The 16,914-nt window shown below is 43.7% G+C and overlaps 2 protein-coding genes across 4 annotated transcripts in view; one reads left to right on the top strand and one right to left on the bottom strand.

The window, feature by feature from the left end:
- ABCG2 (ATP binding cassette subfamily G member 2 (Junior blood group)) overlaps nucleotides 1–9,682 on the top strand; it is a 51,239-nt gene extending 41,557 nt beyond the window's left edge. Inside the window, exons 13-16 of one of the 2 annotated variants that reach the window (XM_038769177.1) lie at nucleotides 93–247; nucleotides 3,132–3,221; nucleotides 4,292–4,377; nucleotides 9,173–9,682. In XM_038769177.1, coding sequence (XP_038625105.1) covers nucleotides 93–247; nucleotides 3,132–3,221; nucleotides 4,292–4,377; nucleotides 9,173–9,320 — 479 coding nt within the window. In that variant the 3' untranslated portion in view covers nucleotides 9,321–9,682. The remainder of the gene's footprint in view (nucleotides 1–92; nucleotides 248–3,131; nucleotides 3,222–4,291; nucleotides 4,378–9,172) is intronic. The other variant, XM_038769178.1, reaches the window with a different exon arrangement.
- Nucleotides 9,683–14,627: 4,945 nt separating this feature from the next.
- The window catches only part of PKD2 (polycystin 2, transient receptor potential cation channel), a 47,669-nt gene continuing 45,382 nt past the window's right edge, over nucleotides 14,628–16,914 (bottom strand). For both annotated transcript variants that reach the window (XM_038769176.1, XM_038769175.1), the window contains exon 15: nucleotides 14,628–16,841. In XM_038769176.1, coding sequence (XP_038625104.1) covers nucleotides 16,599–16,841 — 243 coding nt within the window. In that variant the 3' untranslated portion in view covers nucleotides 14,628–16,598. The remainder of the gene's footprint in view (nucleotides 16,842–16,914) is intronic.

Below are 16,914 nucleotides of genomic sequence, written 5' to 3'. Positions count from 1 at the left end.
TCTGCTGGTTGGGGGCGTGGGAGGCTGGAAGGAGGGGCAGCCAGCTCCCCCTGGACAGACGCTCCCCATGACTGACCACATTGCTCCCCCAGGCCTGAAGCCCACGGTGGAGGCCTTCTTCATCATGATGTTTACCCTGATGATGGTGGCGTATACGGCCAGTTCCATGGCTCTGGCTATCGCGGCAGATCAGACTGTGGTGGCCGTTGCCAACCTTCTCGTGACCATCTCTTTCGTCTTCATGATTGTAAGTAGCCACTCTGGTGCATGGGGAGGAAGGGTGGGTGGGTGGATGTTGATTTGACTAACTCGAGGAAATCCTGTCAAGAACCGCTCTGGAAAAATAGCTTTCTTAGCCTCTTCAGGGACGGTCCATTTATAGCCTTCCTTCATTAAATGAGCCTGGGTTTCTTCCATACAGACTGATTTTTGCCCACTTTGCTATACCTGTAGTGTGGAGGAATTGTGGGCTTGGGACCGATCCCATTTCTACTTTGGTTCCCCTGTATATTTGTCTAGAGGTCCTTTAATTTTTTTTTCTCCTTGGTACTAGATTCATAATCAAAATACATTACACTCTAGACTACAGGTTCTAGACTGTAAGCTCATTGTGGCCAGGGAACGTGACTACCAACTCTGTTGTACTTTCCCAAGTGCTTAGTACAGTGCTCTGCCCACAGTAACTGCTCCATAAATATGATTAACTCAGTTCTTCCCAGAGCATGCATTTTGAGGAGCACTGTTAGAGAATTAGGGAATGTACTTCCAACAAGTGCAATAGACCATGATGTGGTATCAGAAGGAAGAGTTACGCATAGATGTGTGCCTTTGGTCAAGGCTTGGATTCTGAAAACTGAGTTTTCTTTAGTGTGCTATTCGTCAACAGTATAACCCGAGTGTACGGTGTGTACATAGATCCTTCTTTCTGCCTCTAAAAGCCAGCAACCACAGCCCGTTTTAGTTTTGTTTTTTGTTTTTTTTTAATTTTAATGGTACTTGTTAGCTTACTATGTGACAAGCCTTGTTTCAAGAGCTGGGGAAGATACAAGTTGATTGGGTTGGACCCTGTTCCTGTCCCACATGGGCCTTACAGTCTAAGTAGGAGGGAGTAGGATTTAACCCCCATTTTACAGATGGGGTAACTGAGGCCCAGAGAAGTTAAGTGACTTGCCCAAGGTCACAGAGCAGACCCATGGCAGATTTGGGATTGGAACACAGGTTCTCTGGATCCCAGGCCCTTGCTCTTTCCACAAGGCCATGCTACTTTTAGTAGTCCATAAATTCTCAAAATCAATATAAGTACAACCCAATGGAGTCCTTTAAAAAAGTGGTTTAATTGTATCTGCATATTCATTCATTCATTAGTTCAATCGTAATTATTCATTCATTCATTCATTCAATCGTATTTATTGAGCGCTTACTGTGTGCAGAGCACTGTACTAAGCGCTTGGGAAGTACAAGTTGGCAACATATAGAGCCGGTCCCTATCCAACAGTGGGCTCACAGTCTAGAAGGGGGAAACAGAGAACAAAATAAAATAAATAGAATATGTACAAATAAAATAAATAAATAGAGTAATAAATACGTACAAACATATATACATACATACAGGTGCATAAACTTGATCATGCATTGGTCCATGATACAAGTACAAGGAATGTTGTTTATCCACTACATGGAACCAACAAGGCTAAGTGGATAGTACATGAGCCTGGAAGTCAGAAGGACCTGGGTTCTAATCTTGGCTCCACCTGTCTGCTGTGTGACATTGGGCAAGTCACTTCACTTCTCTAGGTTTCAGTTACCTTATCTGTAAAGTGGAAATTAAAAGTGTGAGCCCATGTGGGACAGGGACTATGTCCAACCTGATTAATTTGTATCTACCCCAGTGTTTAGAACACTGCTTGTCACATAGGAAGCACTTAACAATTACCATTATTATCATTATTATTAGAACCATAATACACCTTCACCTAAAGAACCAGGTGCTGTTCTAGATAATAATAATAATGATGGCATTTATTAAGTGCTTACTATGTGCAAAGCACGGTTCTAAATGCTGGGGAGGTTACAAGGTAATCAGGTTGTCCCACGGCGGGGGCTCACAGTCTTAATCCCCATTTTACAGATGAGGTTACTGAGGCACAGAGAAGTTAAATGACTTGCCCAAAGTCACGGAAGATTACCAGCGGAGGCTGTAGAGACAGGACAAGCAAGATGATCGGGGGATCTAGGAGCAGCTTCCTCAAAAGGACAGACAGAACAGATTTATTCTCCTTTTTTTTATGATAATTGTTAAACACTAAGTGCCAGGCACTGTACTAAGCACTGGGGTTGATACAAAGTAATCAAATTGGAAACAGCTCATGTCTCACAGTCTTAATCCCCATTTTGAAGATGAAGCAGAGAAGTTAAGTGACTTGCCCGATGTCACACAGAAGACAGGTGGTGGAGCTGGGATTAGAACCCAGGTCCTCTGACTCCCGACCCATGCTTTATCCATGAGACCACACTGATCTCTTCAGTAAGGGAAGGTAGGTGGAGAAAGGGTCATGATTGAAGCTTATAGAAGCACAAAGGCTGTAGACAGGGTGAACACAGAACTTTTTATCCATCAAATCCTACAACTCCGGAGTGAGGGACACCATTTGAAGATTGAAGGCAAATCTAGAAGGGATAATAAGGCCGTGAATTAGGCTAACCCAGTAGCCTAATTTTGCTCGTGTCTCTTTTTTACGTTATTTGTTAAGCACTTACAATGTGTCAAGCACTATTCTAAGTGCTGGGGTAGGATGGCACAGTCCCTGTCCCACATGGGGCTCATAGTCTAAATTGGAGGAAGGAGGATTAAATCCTCATTTTACCAATAACATAACTGAGGCACAGAGAAGTTGAGACTTGCCCAAGGTCACACAACACAGAGTTGGCAAAACCAGGATTGGAACCCAGGTTCTCTGACTCCCAGGCCCGTGATCTTCCCACTAGGCCATGACATTTATCTTCCGTACACACTGCTCTGATCTTTGGAATGGTTCATTTGGCCTCCTCATTCCAGAGCAGGCAGCTGAGTTTCTGAACTCTAACTGTGAAATCAGTCTAATGACCCAATGTTGTGTATTTGCTTCCTGTAGCTCTTTTCTGGGCTGCTAGTCAACCTCACCACCATTGGAAGTTGGATCTCCTGGTTAAAGTACTTCAGCATTCCTCGATACAGCTTTGCAGTAAGTGCTACGTTTTTCTCTGTTAAGGGGGTAAACCTCTTGGGTCTGATGGGAAACGATTAAAGACACAAACACCAGTGGCTGTAGATGAACTCTGATTCCACTGCTTTACCTGCTGGACTGAGGGTGGGTGGCCAGGTGACCTCACCCTTCTAAGCGCTTAGTACAGTGCTCTGCACACAGCAAGCGCTCAGTAAATACAATTGAATGAATGTCGTTGAGGACGTAGTGGGAGAAGTGCTACAGAACACCCGTATGGGTGGCACCTGTGTGTAACAAGTACACAGGCCGATGCTTCTGTTTCTCTAAACCCTCAATCCACAAAGGGGTTCAGCTTCATTCCATGCCTGAATGAAAGTTCGTTGTGGGCAGGGAATGTTTACACCAACTCTGTTATATTGTCTTTTCCCAAGCACTTAGTTCATTGTTCTGCACACTAAGTGCTCAATAAATATTATGATCGATTGCTTATGGTGTTTATTGAGGATGGATGTTGTGCCAAGCACTGTGCTAAACATAAAATAATCAAATCAGACACACTCCCTGTCTTACAAGGGCTCACAATCTAAGAGGATGGGAGAGCGTATATCATTTTCCCTCTGAAAACAGAGGCACAGAGAGGTTGTGACTTGCCCAAGGTGATCCAGCAGACTAGGGATGGGGTGATTATCAAATGTGACAAAGCAATGAAACCAGATTTATGGTGGATTTGTAAACTGACTTAAGTCCATTTGGGCAGTGATAGGGTTGAGAAAAAGTTAGCAATTTATTTACTTATTTTTTAATGGCAGGAGGTTGGACTCTAATTTGAAGAGGTGATTGGTCCAACCTGAAAAAAAAATCCAGGCCATAATTCTTTGCCCAATTTCATGCCGTCTTCCTGGAGGATGTGGGAAGGCCAAGATGAGGAGACATCCCCACTTTCTGTGGGGATGGAAGTTAGCCAAAGCCCAGCGGAGTTCCAGAGAAACCATCGAGGATTCAAATGAAAGACCCTCGTGGGCAATTGTTGGGAATTCCTTGAAGCTGAAAATTGTTTTAATCCATTCTTTGTCTCTTTCCCTCAAAAGGCTTTGCTGCATAATGAATTGAAAGGCCTAAACTTTTGCCCTGGCATCAATGGGACGAGCGAAAATTCCACCTGTCACTTTGCATTGTAAGTCCTGACTGTGTATCGCATCATGTCCATTACACATTTCTTCTCTCCTCAAGCCCCAATTCCTAAGGCCAGGCTCCTCTCCATTTTCAGGATTTGGGGCCCAGTTCTTCTGGAGGTGTGGATTCAGAGGAGGGGGCAGCCAGAGGGGAGGGGGCGCAGTATCTATTTGCCAAAATATGAGCCAACCTAATTCAAAATGAGATCAAGCCCGGGAAGAGTGATATTTCTGTGGAAATCTGAACTCTGTCAATACTCATGTTGATGAAGGCTTTTCAGCTGTTGGTCTGCTTGTCCCCTTTCTGATTATTTTGGTTTAAAGGGTAATTTTACCCCAGCTCTTCCCGTGAGATGACAGTAGTTTACACAATGCAAGAAGCAGTGTGGCCTAGTGGGAAGAGCATGGGCTTGGGAGTCAGAGAACCTTGTGACCTTGGGCAAGTCACTTTACTTCTCTATGCCTCAGTTACCTCATCTGTAAAATGGGGATTAAATCCTCCTCCCTCTGATTTAGGCTGTGAGCCCTAAGTGCAACATGGACTGTGTCTGACCTGATTGTCTTCTATCTTCCCCAGCAATTAAAACAGTGATTGGTACACAGTAAGCATGTAACAAATACCATTAAGAAAAAAAGGATCTGAATGGATTTCTTGAACATTTGCTAGCTCTTATCAAATACCGTCGAGTCATTTATGTTTTAGAGCGATTCAATGGATATACTTTGCTCCAGAACATCCCATCTTCTGCCATAATCTGTAACCTTGCTAACAGGTCTTCCGTAATCTTTGTTATGATTTCTATCTCCCTAGCTGCTGGTCTGCCTCTTCCACATTTTCTCCAGACTTTTCCTAGCTTTAGTGTCTTCTCTAGAGATGCCATGTCTGTTTTCCAGCAACCCTAAACCTTAGTATTCTGATGTGGAAGGTGCTAATTTTTACAGTTTGAGCACTAGCTGTGCTTAGGTTCTGCCCAGAGCAAAAACACAATGTGCTTCTTCCTCCTAGGACCTGATAAGGTGTTCAGATTAAGGATGAAGGGGAAATGGTGGCTAAAGACAGAATGAGATAAATGAAAAGGCGAACCCTCTGGTGACAATAATAATGTACATCTTATGTTTTTTTAATAATATGTTGCAGTAGCACATTGCACTTGTCCAAAGCACTTTCATATCCTGTCTTTTATTTGTCCTCATAACAGCTCTATGAGTAAAGACGATGGTATTCATTAAGGGCTTACTATATACCACACTGTTAAATGCTGAGCTAGATACAAGATAATCAGATCAGACTCAGATCAGAATCAGAGTCCTGTCTCTCCCCCTACCCCCCCCCCACTCTCTATCTCTCCCCCCCCCCCCCACCAAACTGTAAGCCTGTTGTGGGCAGGGAATGTCTCTATTTGTTGTATTGTACTTTCCAAGTGCTTAGTACAGTGCTGTGCATACAGTAAGCGCTCATAAATACAATTGAATGAACGAATGAATGAACTCAATCCCAATTATAATAATGATGGTATTTGTTAAGCGCTTACTATGTGCGAAGCACTGTTCTATGCGCTGGGGGAGCTACAAGGTGATCAGGTTGTCCCACGTGTGGCTCACAGTCTCAATCCCCATTTTACAGAGGAGGTAACTGAGGCTCAGAGAAGTTAAGTGACTTGCCCAAAGTCCCAGATCTGACAAGTGGCAGAGCCGGGATTAGAACCCATGACCTCTGGCTCCCAAGCCTGTGCTCTTTCCACTGAGCCACCCTGCTTCTCTGTCCAAACAGGACTCTCGATCTGAGGAGAAAAGGAGAGCAAGTATTTTATCCCCATTTTACAGATGAGGAAACCGAGATCAGGAGGGGTTAAATAACTTGCTCATGGTCACAGAGCAGTCAAGTGACAGAGCTGGGAATTCTGTAGTAGTAATAGTATTAAGTGCTTGCTTTATGCAGACACTGTATTATGTGCTGGGAAGAAAATACAAATATGGAACTTAGACATGGGCCCTCAAGGAGCTCACAGATCGAAGAATACAAAGGGCAAGAGGGTACTGGCAACATGAGGAATGAAATAAAATACTAAAACAACACAAAAGACAAGGACAAATAGACAAAATAAAACAAAAAATCAGTAGGATACTTTGACTAGAAGAGCAGAAATTCAGGATCTTTGTGGCTAAGCAGAGTCCAAGGCACCAATGTGGTCACAGCAACCACTACAGTAGATAACGGTCCTCCTGAGTTTTTGTGGGGGGATTTTCTCCTCAGCACTCAGTACACTTACCAAATACCTTGATTCTTATTTTTCTTGATGCAGTGGTGCTGGAAGCAGCTACTGGTTCCAGCTCCTCTGTCCTGTTTGCTGCTGGCCTATCTTCTGTGTGCATTTGGCTTCTGATTTCCTAACCTATGCTTTTTCCACTAGGCCAGGCTGCCTCCCATTTTACAGATAACAATAATAATTGTGGTATTTAAGTGCTTACTATGTACCAGGCACTATAGTAAGCGCTGCGGTGATTTCATGCTGCAAATTGGGATTTTACAGGTGAGGTAACTGAGGCACAGAGAAGTGAAGTGACTTGCCCAAGGTCACACAGCAGAAGTGGTGAAGCTGGGATTAGAACCCATGACCTTCTGTCTCCCAGGTCCATGCCCTAAGATAAGAAACTAAAGGCCCAAATATTCATAACAGACCAGTGGAAGAGTTGGGCCTAGAGACCAGGCCTTGTGACTCCCAGTTGGTTTCTGCATCTGGATTCCCCTGGGCCCCTATCCACCACTTCCTTCACCAACATCCTTCACAAGAAGCAGTGTAGCCTACTGGAAAGAGCATGAACCTGGGAGTCAGAGGACCTGGGTTCTAGTCCCAACTCTACAACTTGTCTGCTTTGTGACCTTAGGCAAGTCACTTCACTTCTCTGTGCCTCAGTTACCTCACTGTAAAATAGGGATGAAGACTGATGGACAGGAACTGTGTCCAACCCAATTATCTCGTACAGTGTGGGGCAATAAGCGCTTCCAGGCATGGAAGTTGAAGTATGTGAGTTCTTCATCTGAATCCTAGTGCTGTTGGGCCCCAGGGCTGCTAGCAGAGTTGCCACCCCATGCATTCATTCAATCGTATTTATTGAGCGCTTACTGTGTGCAGAGCACTGTCCTAAGCGCTTGGGAAGTACAAGTAGGCAACATATAGAGACAGTCCCTACCCAACAACGGGCTCACAGTCTAGAAGGGGGAGACAGACAACAAAACAAAACATGGAACAGTGCTCCTCAGTGATTGAAGAGGTGATAACTCGAAGCTCAGATCCCACCGCAAACTGTCATGCCACAAAACAACTCAGAATGATAATTATGATATTTCTTCAGCAATCCCAGGCCCATGTTCTTCCCCACTACAAGATCATCATTGATCCAGTTTCCTATACAATCTGGGATTTATTCCTTTTGGCACTTGAGAGTAACTTGAACCCTCCTTCCCTTAAGAAAGACTGTTAAGAGGAAAAAGGCCTGACAGACCTATAAACAGGAAAGCCGACAGATTATTTATATTAGTGTCTGATTATCCTTCTAGATTGTAAGATCATTGTGGACAGGGAACTTGTCAACTAACTGTGTTGTATTGCATTCTCCCAAGCACTTAGCACAGTGCTGTGCACACAGTAAGTGCTCAATAAATGCCACTGATGATGATGATTTAAACCCCCAAGCAATTGGACAACCCTACCCATCCCATGATGGCCAGGCAGAGGGAGGTTGAGGAGTCTGAAGCCACTGGTCTCCCATATACCCTTCTTCCCCTTAGTGGTTGAGGGGTTAGAGGAGATATTTTCTAAGTTCTCAAGACTGAGGAGAAAATAGGATGAGCTAAGTGCTTTATTTGCATGTTGGAGTGAACAATAATAACAACAGTAATAATAATGGTATTTTTTAAGCATTTACTATGTGCCAGGCACTGTACTAAGCACTGGGGTGGATACGAACAAATCTGATTGGACACCTTCCCTGTCCCACGTGGGACACTCTCAATCCCCACTTTACAGGTGAGGTAACTGAGGCACAAAGAAGTGAAGTGACTTGCCTAGGGTCACCCAGCAGACAAGTGGTGGAAGTGAGATTAGAACCTTTGAGCATCTGACTCTCAGACCCGTGCTGTATTCACTATGCCATGCTGTGGGTCTCTGAAGGGCTTAGTGTTTTTCCAAAGCAAAACGTTGGGGAAATGCAGATCATTCCAGCCTTCTGTTGTTTCAGAAGAGAAGCAGTGTGGTCTAATGGCTAGAGCACAGGCCTGGAAGTCAGGGGACCTGGGTTCTGATCCCAGCTCTGCCACGTGCTTGCTGTGTGACCTATGGCAAATCACTTAACTTCTCTGTGCCAGTTTCCTCATCTGGAAAATGGAAATTCAATACCTGTTCTCCATCCCTTCTTTGAACCCCATGTGGGACTTATACTGTGTCGGACCTAGTTATCTTGGGTCTACCCCAGCACTTAGTACAGTGTTTGGTACGTAGTAAGTGCTTAACGAACACCATATGAAAGTCTGAGAAGGCAAAAGTGAAAAGCTTCTCTATTAAGGCAATATGTCACTGGCAAGCTGTCGCTGGCCTGTAGGACAGTGCTGTGAAAACCCATCCATTTTTACCTTGTTTGTGGACCTCAGAGGAAACAGCTATGATGTCAGTTGGTTCTGTTAAGGCTGGGATTTCTGACGCTTTATCTTTGGGGGTTACAGAGGGAACAGGTAGAGAAAATGGGTTTACCTAGTGCCACCCAGTGCCTTGGTTAACATCCTTGCCCTTTGAATTTCAGGTGTACTGGAGAGCAGCATTTAATAAACCAAGGAATAGACCTGTCCCCCTGGGGCCTCTGGCAGAATCACGTAGCCTTGGCGTGCATGATAGTTATCTTCCTCACGATTGCATACCTGAAGCTGCTCTTGATCAAGAAGTTTTCTTAAACCATTCAAGGAATGAGGTGCCATTGGGTTTCAAAGCTATCACTTGGAGAACAGACCTGTATAAAGAATTCATCATTTTGCATCTTTTGTAGCATTGCCTCCGCCTCCTCGCAGTTGACAAATTTAACTTGTTCTCACCGCTGCCTTTGGTACAGCACTTTGGAAGCGAATTAGAGTTCTCCTCTCTAGATTATGACCTCATGAGGCCTGTTAGAATCAACCCAGCTATGTCCATCTCTGGGGAAAAAATGTGTGAATACAATTGATGATTGATGATATCAGTCAAATTAGACTGGGGGGCTTATAAGGATGTGGGTCTAATTTATTAACCTTGCTCAATAAATATTTGTTGATGACACAAACATGAGTATCATTGTAATAATAACAATGACATTATTCACCGATGATTCTAAGCAATCCTCCAGAAGGCTCATTCTGCTGACATTGTTCTGTGTCTTGGAGACCCACCAAACCCCTGGCAGCATAATATGATTCTGGGAATTCTGGAAGGGGTAGGTGCAATAGCTGATCCCTTGAAGGAACAAGAGGAAATCAGGCCTAGAAAGACCTGTGATACAAATGGAAAATGCAAGCCAATTCTTGGTTTGGGCGTTACAACAAAGGTTTTCTGGTCAAGCTCAGTGTTACGGTAGTTACTTGCAAAAGGTCACAGAGCAGGTGAGTGGCAGCTCTGGGATTAGAGCCCAAATCCACTGACTCCAAATTCATACCCTTTCCACTAAGCAACACTGCTTGCTGTGAGAAATGAATTGGCTGTGGAAAGTTGAGATCTTCAGAAGGGCAGGCTGCTTTATGATACCAGGAACTTTAAAATAAGTTGGCATGGCAGGGGAAGAGGCTTGTTTGTTCTGCTTTGGGACATTATGCTCTAACACCAACAAATGTTTGAGAATACACAGGATGTACCACCAATGTACTGTGGTAGGTTCTACCACAGAGATAAGGTGGATAGAGCACGGGGCAGGGAATCAGAAGGATGTGGGTTCTAATCCCTGTTCTGCCACTTGTCTGCTGTGTGACTTTGGGCAAGTCACTTCACTTCTCTACACCCGTTCCCCCATCTGTAAAATGGGGATGAAGACTATGAGCCCCATGTGGGACAGAGCCTGTATCCAACCTGATTAACTTCAGTATTTAGCCCTGTATGGTTAATAATAATTGTGACATCTGCTAAATGCTATATGCCAAGCATTCTACTAAGCACTGCAGATAGATACAAGATTATCAGGTTGGACACAATCCCTGTCCACATAGGGCTCCCAGTCTAGAGGGGAGGGAGAACAGGTGTTTAATTCCTGTTTTATAGAGGAGAAAAATGAGGCACAAAGAAATGAAGTGAACTGCCCATGGTCACACAGCAGGCAAATGGTGAAGTTGGGATTAGAATCCAGGTCCTCTGACTGCCAGATGAGTGGAGCAGCTGCTTGTTGATGGAGGAGAGGTGTGAGAGTTAAAATTTGGGCCACATGAAGCTATGAAGTTGGAGGGGAGGTAGGTGGAAATATCAAGTTGGATGGGCAGTATTCAGACACTGTTTATTTTGGCTCTTACTGCAGGGAAGTGAAGACTGCCATGTTTACTGGAGGGAAAAAGAATGTCAGAGTGGCCCAAAACGTTCTGATTTGGGTTAACTTTGGACAGTTGCAAAATAAAAATGCTTGATATTAGATCTTATTTAGCACAAAGTACAGTTCTGGGCACAGAGTGGACCTTACAGTGTCTCAGCCATATCGAAGCACAACCAGCCCAAAAGAAGTGGTAGGGCCCACTGGAAAGAACACAGGCCTGGGAGTCAGAAGATCTGTCTTCCAATCCTGGCTCTGCCATTTGCCTTCTGTGTGATGTTGGGTAAGTTGGGTAAGTCATTTAACTTCCCTGTGCTTCCATTCCCTCATCTGCAAAATAAGGATTCGCTACCTGTGCTTCCTCTTACTTAAACTGTGAGCCTCATGTGGAATCTGATGATCTTGTATCTATCACAGTGCTTAGAAAAGTGCTTGGTATATAGTAGTGCTTAACAAAACCCACAATTATTATTAGTATTATTAGTATTATTATTAGTCATCTAAATAGTTTTGAAGTTTTCTATTTTACAGTGACTCAGAATGCTCTTTTCCTCAAGAACCTTCCTACTGCATGCAAGTGCTCACCAAATAAATAAATCAGTTATGAGGAAAAATTAGCTCTAATCTGCTGAATTTGCTGGTTGTCAGAATAATGAATATTAACAATGGGCCTCCATGATGGAGAATATAAAGCTATCCAGCATTTTCATTTTTGCTCAACTCAAAATGGTAAAATACCACAATGTCATGGATGCTACCATAAATCAGCATCTTTAAGAGAAATGGTGAGAGAACGCACTGAGGAAATTTCTGTGATTTTTTCACTGTCTCTGTGGTCAGAAAGTTTATAGCTAGAATCACTCTGGCCAGTCTGAAGAATACTGATCACTGACAAACAGGAGAATCATGGTGATCAAGGAGTTTCTCTCCCCCTAACCCACCCACCCAATTCCACTAACAGTGTTCCTTCTGATGGCAAATAGGTAAAAGCCATTAGAACATGTCTCAATACTCGAGTAATCCTACATCACTCCTTTGCAAAAACCTGATCTCGTCGCAAGAATTACACTCTCTACATACCTTCACACTTGTCAGGGTTAATGAATTGGACTTGTTTCCCCAAATCCTCTTTTCCCCCAAACCATAACATTTATTCCATATATAAACACCCAGCTCAGTAAACCACAGTGGCTTATTCTTTTGAAATTAGTGTTGATATGATCCTTGCTTCCCTATTGATTTAGAGACTGACAGCCCTGTTATTCTGTTGTCTTTTTGTCAGGTATTTTTCAATCAATCATTGGTATTTATTCAGCTTACTGTGTGCAGAGCAGTAGGAAGACACCCACAGAGAGGGCTTTCTGGGCTTTAAGTCTTTTCTCTCTCTAGCTTTAGTACAGTTAAGCCACTGAGAACCTCATTTTTCTGAGGTTTTTCTTGTTGCCTTAGTGAAATTTTGAGGTTTTTTTTGGTTTGGCAATTCCCCTTTTTTGATGTCGGTTCCTGTTGGAGAGGACAAAGGGGCAGCAGAAAAACAGTTTAAAAAATTAAGTGAGAAACTGAACCAAAAAATGTGGCCTAATGGATAGAACACAGGCCTGGGAGTCAGAGGGACCTGGGTTGTTCTTATGTTCTGCCACTTGTCCCTGGGCAAGTGACCTTGGTCAATCAATCAATCAATCACCTTGCTCCCAATAGCAAAGCAAATATATATATTATATATATATATATAATCTGTAATTTTATTTGTATTGATGTCTGTGTCTCCCACTCTAGACTGTGAGCTCATTGTGGGCAGGGACTGTCACTGTTGTTAATAATAATAATGATGGCTTTTATTAAGCGCTCACATAGTATTGTTGTATTGTACTTTCCCAAGCACTTAGTACAGTGCTCTGCACAGTAAGTGCTTCTTAAATACAATTAAATGAATCAATCAAATAATGGTATTGAGCATTTACTATGAGCAGAGTGCTGTTCTAAGTTCTTGGGTGAGTGCAACACGATAGAGTTAGCAGACATGTTTCCTGCCCATGAGTTTAGTCTAGAGAGGGAAGTCACTTAACTTTTCTGTTGCCTTGGTTACCTCATCTGCAAAATGGGGATGAAGACTGTGAGCCCCATGTGGAACATGGACTGCGTCCAACCTGCTTAGCTTCTACCTACTCCAGCACTCAGTTCAGTACCTGACACATAACAAATACCATAAAAAAAGACAATCAAAGGAGTAAAAATAGTTGGGTAATTCTGATAAAGTAATCAAAACAGATAGCAGAAACAACTGGTGGGCAAGAATAAGATAAAGGGAACCCTCAAGGTTACAGATCAATTACAATTGACCCTTTTAAGTAAATAGTGACATTCAGGGTAGGGATCTAAGGAAATGACACCCAAAAATTAAGCTTAAAAGGTGTTACTGTGGGTCTGGCAGGTGGTCTCATTGCTTGCATGTGGCAATGTGGGGCTTTACGTAAATGATGATTGTTTTGGTACTTGAATCTTCTCTGACTCAGCTTCAACTCAGCATCGCGACAGTTTCGATTTTGGGAAGAAACCTAACTTCACTGAGGCTCCTTAGGAACTCGTTTACTGAACTGGAATCAGAATGGACAAATGAATGCCAATTTGTCAAATTTTTTTTTTCTACTTTAGCTGTTCTGGGTACCACAAGTAAATGCTGCAAGTCAGTTGTCGCCTTGAGCCTTCCCCTTCTGAATCCTTAATAACCCCAAGCTGACAATTGGCCCAAAAGATGGGTTTGAGGACAAGGTTCATTACTGCTTCCAAAAATAAGCTTTGATAGTTCAGGTTTTCAACCAATAGTACAAGAGCTAGGCGGAGTGCAGGATGTGGAATTCAGTTTACAGTAATTCCCGCTAGATTGTGGGCTCCTTGAAGGCAGGGATGATGTCAGAGAAGCAGCGTGGCTCAGTGGAAAGAGCATAGGCTTGGGAGTCAGAGGTCATGGGTTCTAATCCTAACTCCACCACTTGTCAGCTGTGTGACTTTGGGCAAGTCACTTCACACTTCTTCTCTGAGCCTCAGTTCCCTCATCTGTAAAATGGGGACTAAGACTGTGAGCCCCACATGGGACAACCTGATCACTTTGTATCCCCCCCAACACTTAGAACAGTGCTTTGCGCATAGTAATTGCTTAACAAATACCATCATTATCATTATTTATTATTATATCTACTGTACTGACTGTGCAGAGTAAGCACTCAGTGGGTAGATTGATTTGATAAACGGAACCAAGCTGCACATGCAGGGTAACCCAAGCATGGAGAGTGAGCAAATGTTTCCTGGGTGTGTTTTAAATCTTTTCCTCTCAAGGTTAACTGGGTATCTCCCCATGTCCCTGCAGTTGTGGGATTTGGTGAACAACAATGTTCTCCTCACCCTGCCATTTCCCTTCCTACCCCACCATTAGGAGACTTAAGAAGAGAATAGGTATTACCCTTATGATCTGAGCAGACCCTAAAAACACTTGAGAGGGCAGGGCTTTGCTGCTTGATCACACTGTAGGTTCAAATTGAGTGTCACAGATGAGGGTTTTTTTTTCATTTCTACCTTAGGCTACATCTTATTTCCCCAGTTGATCTTCAGACTCCAACACTGAAGTGGGAAATCCTCACACCTTTGGAAAATCAAAATTACAAATTAATAACCCTTATGTTTTGGGGGGTTTTAAAACCTGGGAAGACATCCATTCTACATGGCATCATATATAAAATCTTTATTAAGAAATAAAGTGCTCAGTATTACACATTGATTAAAAAAAAAAACTTGTTCTCAGTGGAAACTGCAGAAGTTACAGCTTCCTAATAATGCCAGTAATGAACAGTTTGGTAGAAGGGAGGTGAAGGAAGACTACATTTTTCAATTATAGAAAAAAGATAATTACCATAGTGGCTAAAGAGTGAAAGCTATACAAAAGTCTATATTTAAATCAGAGTGCCATAATAAAAAGAATAAGACACTTCATTAGTAGCCATAATTATTGTACGGCACATGGTCAACACATACATGGATATACCATGATACTTAATGCACTTCAAAACTGAAGTTTGTTCATAAGCATTGGCACAGTTCAGACAGACACACACCGAAAGGACTGCAAACATTTTGGTTCCCATATTAATTTGAATTTTGGATAATGTATTGATTTGCTGTTTCTTGTAGTGAAATAATATACTTCAGAAAGGTCTTACTTTCAAAAAAAAGGGGTGTGTCTGAAGTCAGGCTGAGAGAAGTTTCTATGGAGAAAAAAAAAGTGTCATATTTCCCCCAGATTTCAATCTAAGAGGTCAGGATGCTTTAAATTTTTCCTCAAAAATCATGAATTCACTGGAATTCAAGTAAACCAGCCATAACTCTTACAACTCTAATATGCCTCAATGCCATAAGTGATCTGAAGCAGGTGGTAATGCCTTTTATCATCATTTTTTTTCTTGTGGCTATCAGTACACCTACTTAATACTTCCCAGAACCCGTTTTTTGCTTCATTGTCAAGAAAATTCCAGCTTCACATGAAACAGAAGATACCCCTCTGGGTGTTATAAAATCATCTTGAGTAAGCAAACCCAGAATCTTGTCAATTTCTTGCAGCAGTGGTTGTTTTCAACCTCAAAAATCTTCCTTCTGGGTGGAGCTAAAAATCCCTGGGCAGGCTTGTGGTAGTTGTGGTAGCTTACTATGATTTCAAAGTGAAATAAATGGGCCTTTTTCAAAAGCACCTGACAAGCAACCTTTTAACCACCACTCTGGCATTTGCAGACCTTGATTAAAACAGCGTGTCACGTGTTAGCTCATTCACTTCAGGACGAAGATCACATGGTGCAATCCAAACACCTCTGGTCTGGTGAGGGGCACACCTCTCTGGCTTCCTCGCCCCCAAACAAGTGCACACTTACTATAAGTCCATAAGTTGACAGATCAAACCTTCTCGAAGGTCAGAGGCATCATAGCTCATCCTGTCCGCCCTCAGGTGTTTTTCACCAAGTACTTTCAAACACTGATTCAAGATGGCTGTTCTGAACCACTCTTTACTCTGATGCTTGATGACAAAGATTTAACCACATCAAGAAGAAAGTGATTTCTTTCAGGCTGGACTCCACTGGAGCAAACAGGCCTCCTTGTTGCTTTGGATTTTTTCCAACGTCCGATACGAGCTCTTGCCCTGGGATCTGGGCTTGGAGAGATGGACCGGCCCGCCTGCTGTGCCGTCAGCGAGAGGTGAGCCGGTGAAATGTGAGGTGACATCTTCACTTAAGAGGCAAGTCCAAGCTGAAAGGGTGTTGCCTTCTGTCCCGGGGCCCTGGGCAGGCTCGACCTAATGCTGACTTGGGGTTGTTGGCGGTGGTTAGAAACCTCTCACGGGTGTTGCTTCAGAGGGTATTTCACTGTCACCTGGGTAAGAGCCAACCCCGCCAGCAACTGGTTCCCGACCCTCTTGAATAGCGACTGGGGCGTTTCCGCGTTCAATATATACACCTATTTGTCTCTTACGGGAGCCAGAGAAACCTCCTTGATCTCCATGGGCACAGTCCACATAAAATAAATTAAAGTGCAGAACATCGAGAACAACTGGTCATAGTGACCAACAGCGTACCACGGTGAGGCAGGAGACGTAAATGGCGTATTTCCCAATGTGGCCAGGGGTGCTCCCGCCTTGCCCTTAAACAGGTCCCCACTAGACGTGGATGCTGCCGCTCCCGTTTCCCTCTCCCCCCAGCCCCTCCGGGCCTTCCGTGGACTGGGCAGATGATGGGCGGGAGGTCCTGGGCCGCGGGGGCCCGCTCAGGCCCAGTGGGGTGCCAAGGCGGTGGCTGAGCTGTGATGCCGCATCATCTGATTCCCAACGCTCCAGCTCCTCGCGCACTAAACGCTCCATCTGCTCCCTGTGGATTTCACTGTCCCGGCCCAGCCGTTCGTCCTGAGCAAGGAGGGAAGGAGAAATGGTTCATGGAGGGAAGGGGAGGACGGGGTTGCTAGTCTCCGGGGAGGTT

This window comes from Tachyglossus aculeatus, chromosome X5, assembly GCF_015852505.1.
Source record: "Tachyglossus aculeatus isolate mTacAcu1 chromosome X5, mTacAcu1.pri, whole genome shotgun sequence".
Classification (NCBI taxonomy): Eukaryota; Metazoa; Chordata; class Mammalia; order Monotremata; family Tachyglossidae; genus Tachyglossus; species Tachyglossus aculeatus.
Note: the sequence above shows the minus strand (reverse complement) of the source record. Positions and strands in the feature narration are given on the sequence as shown.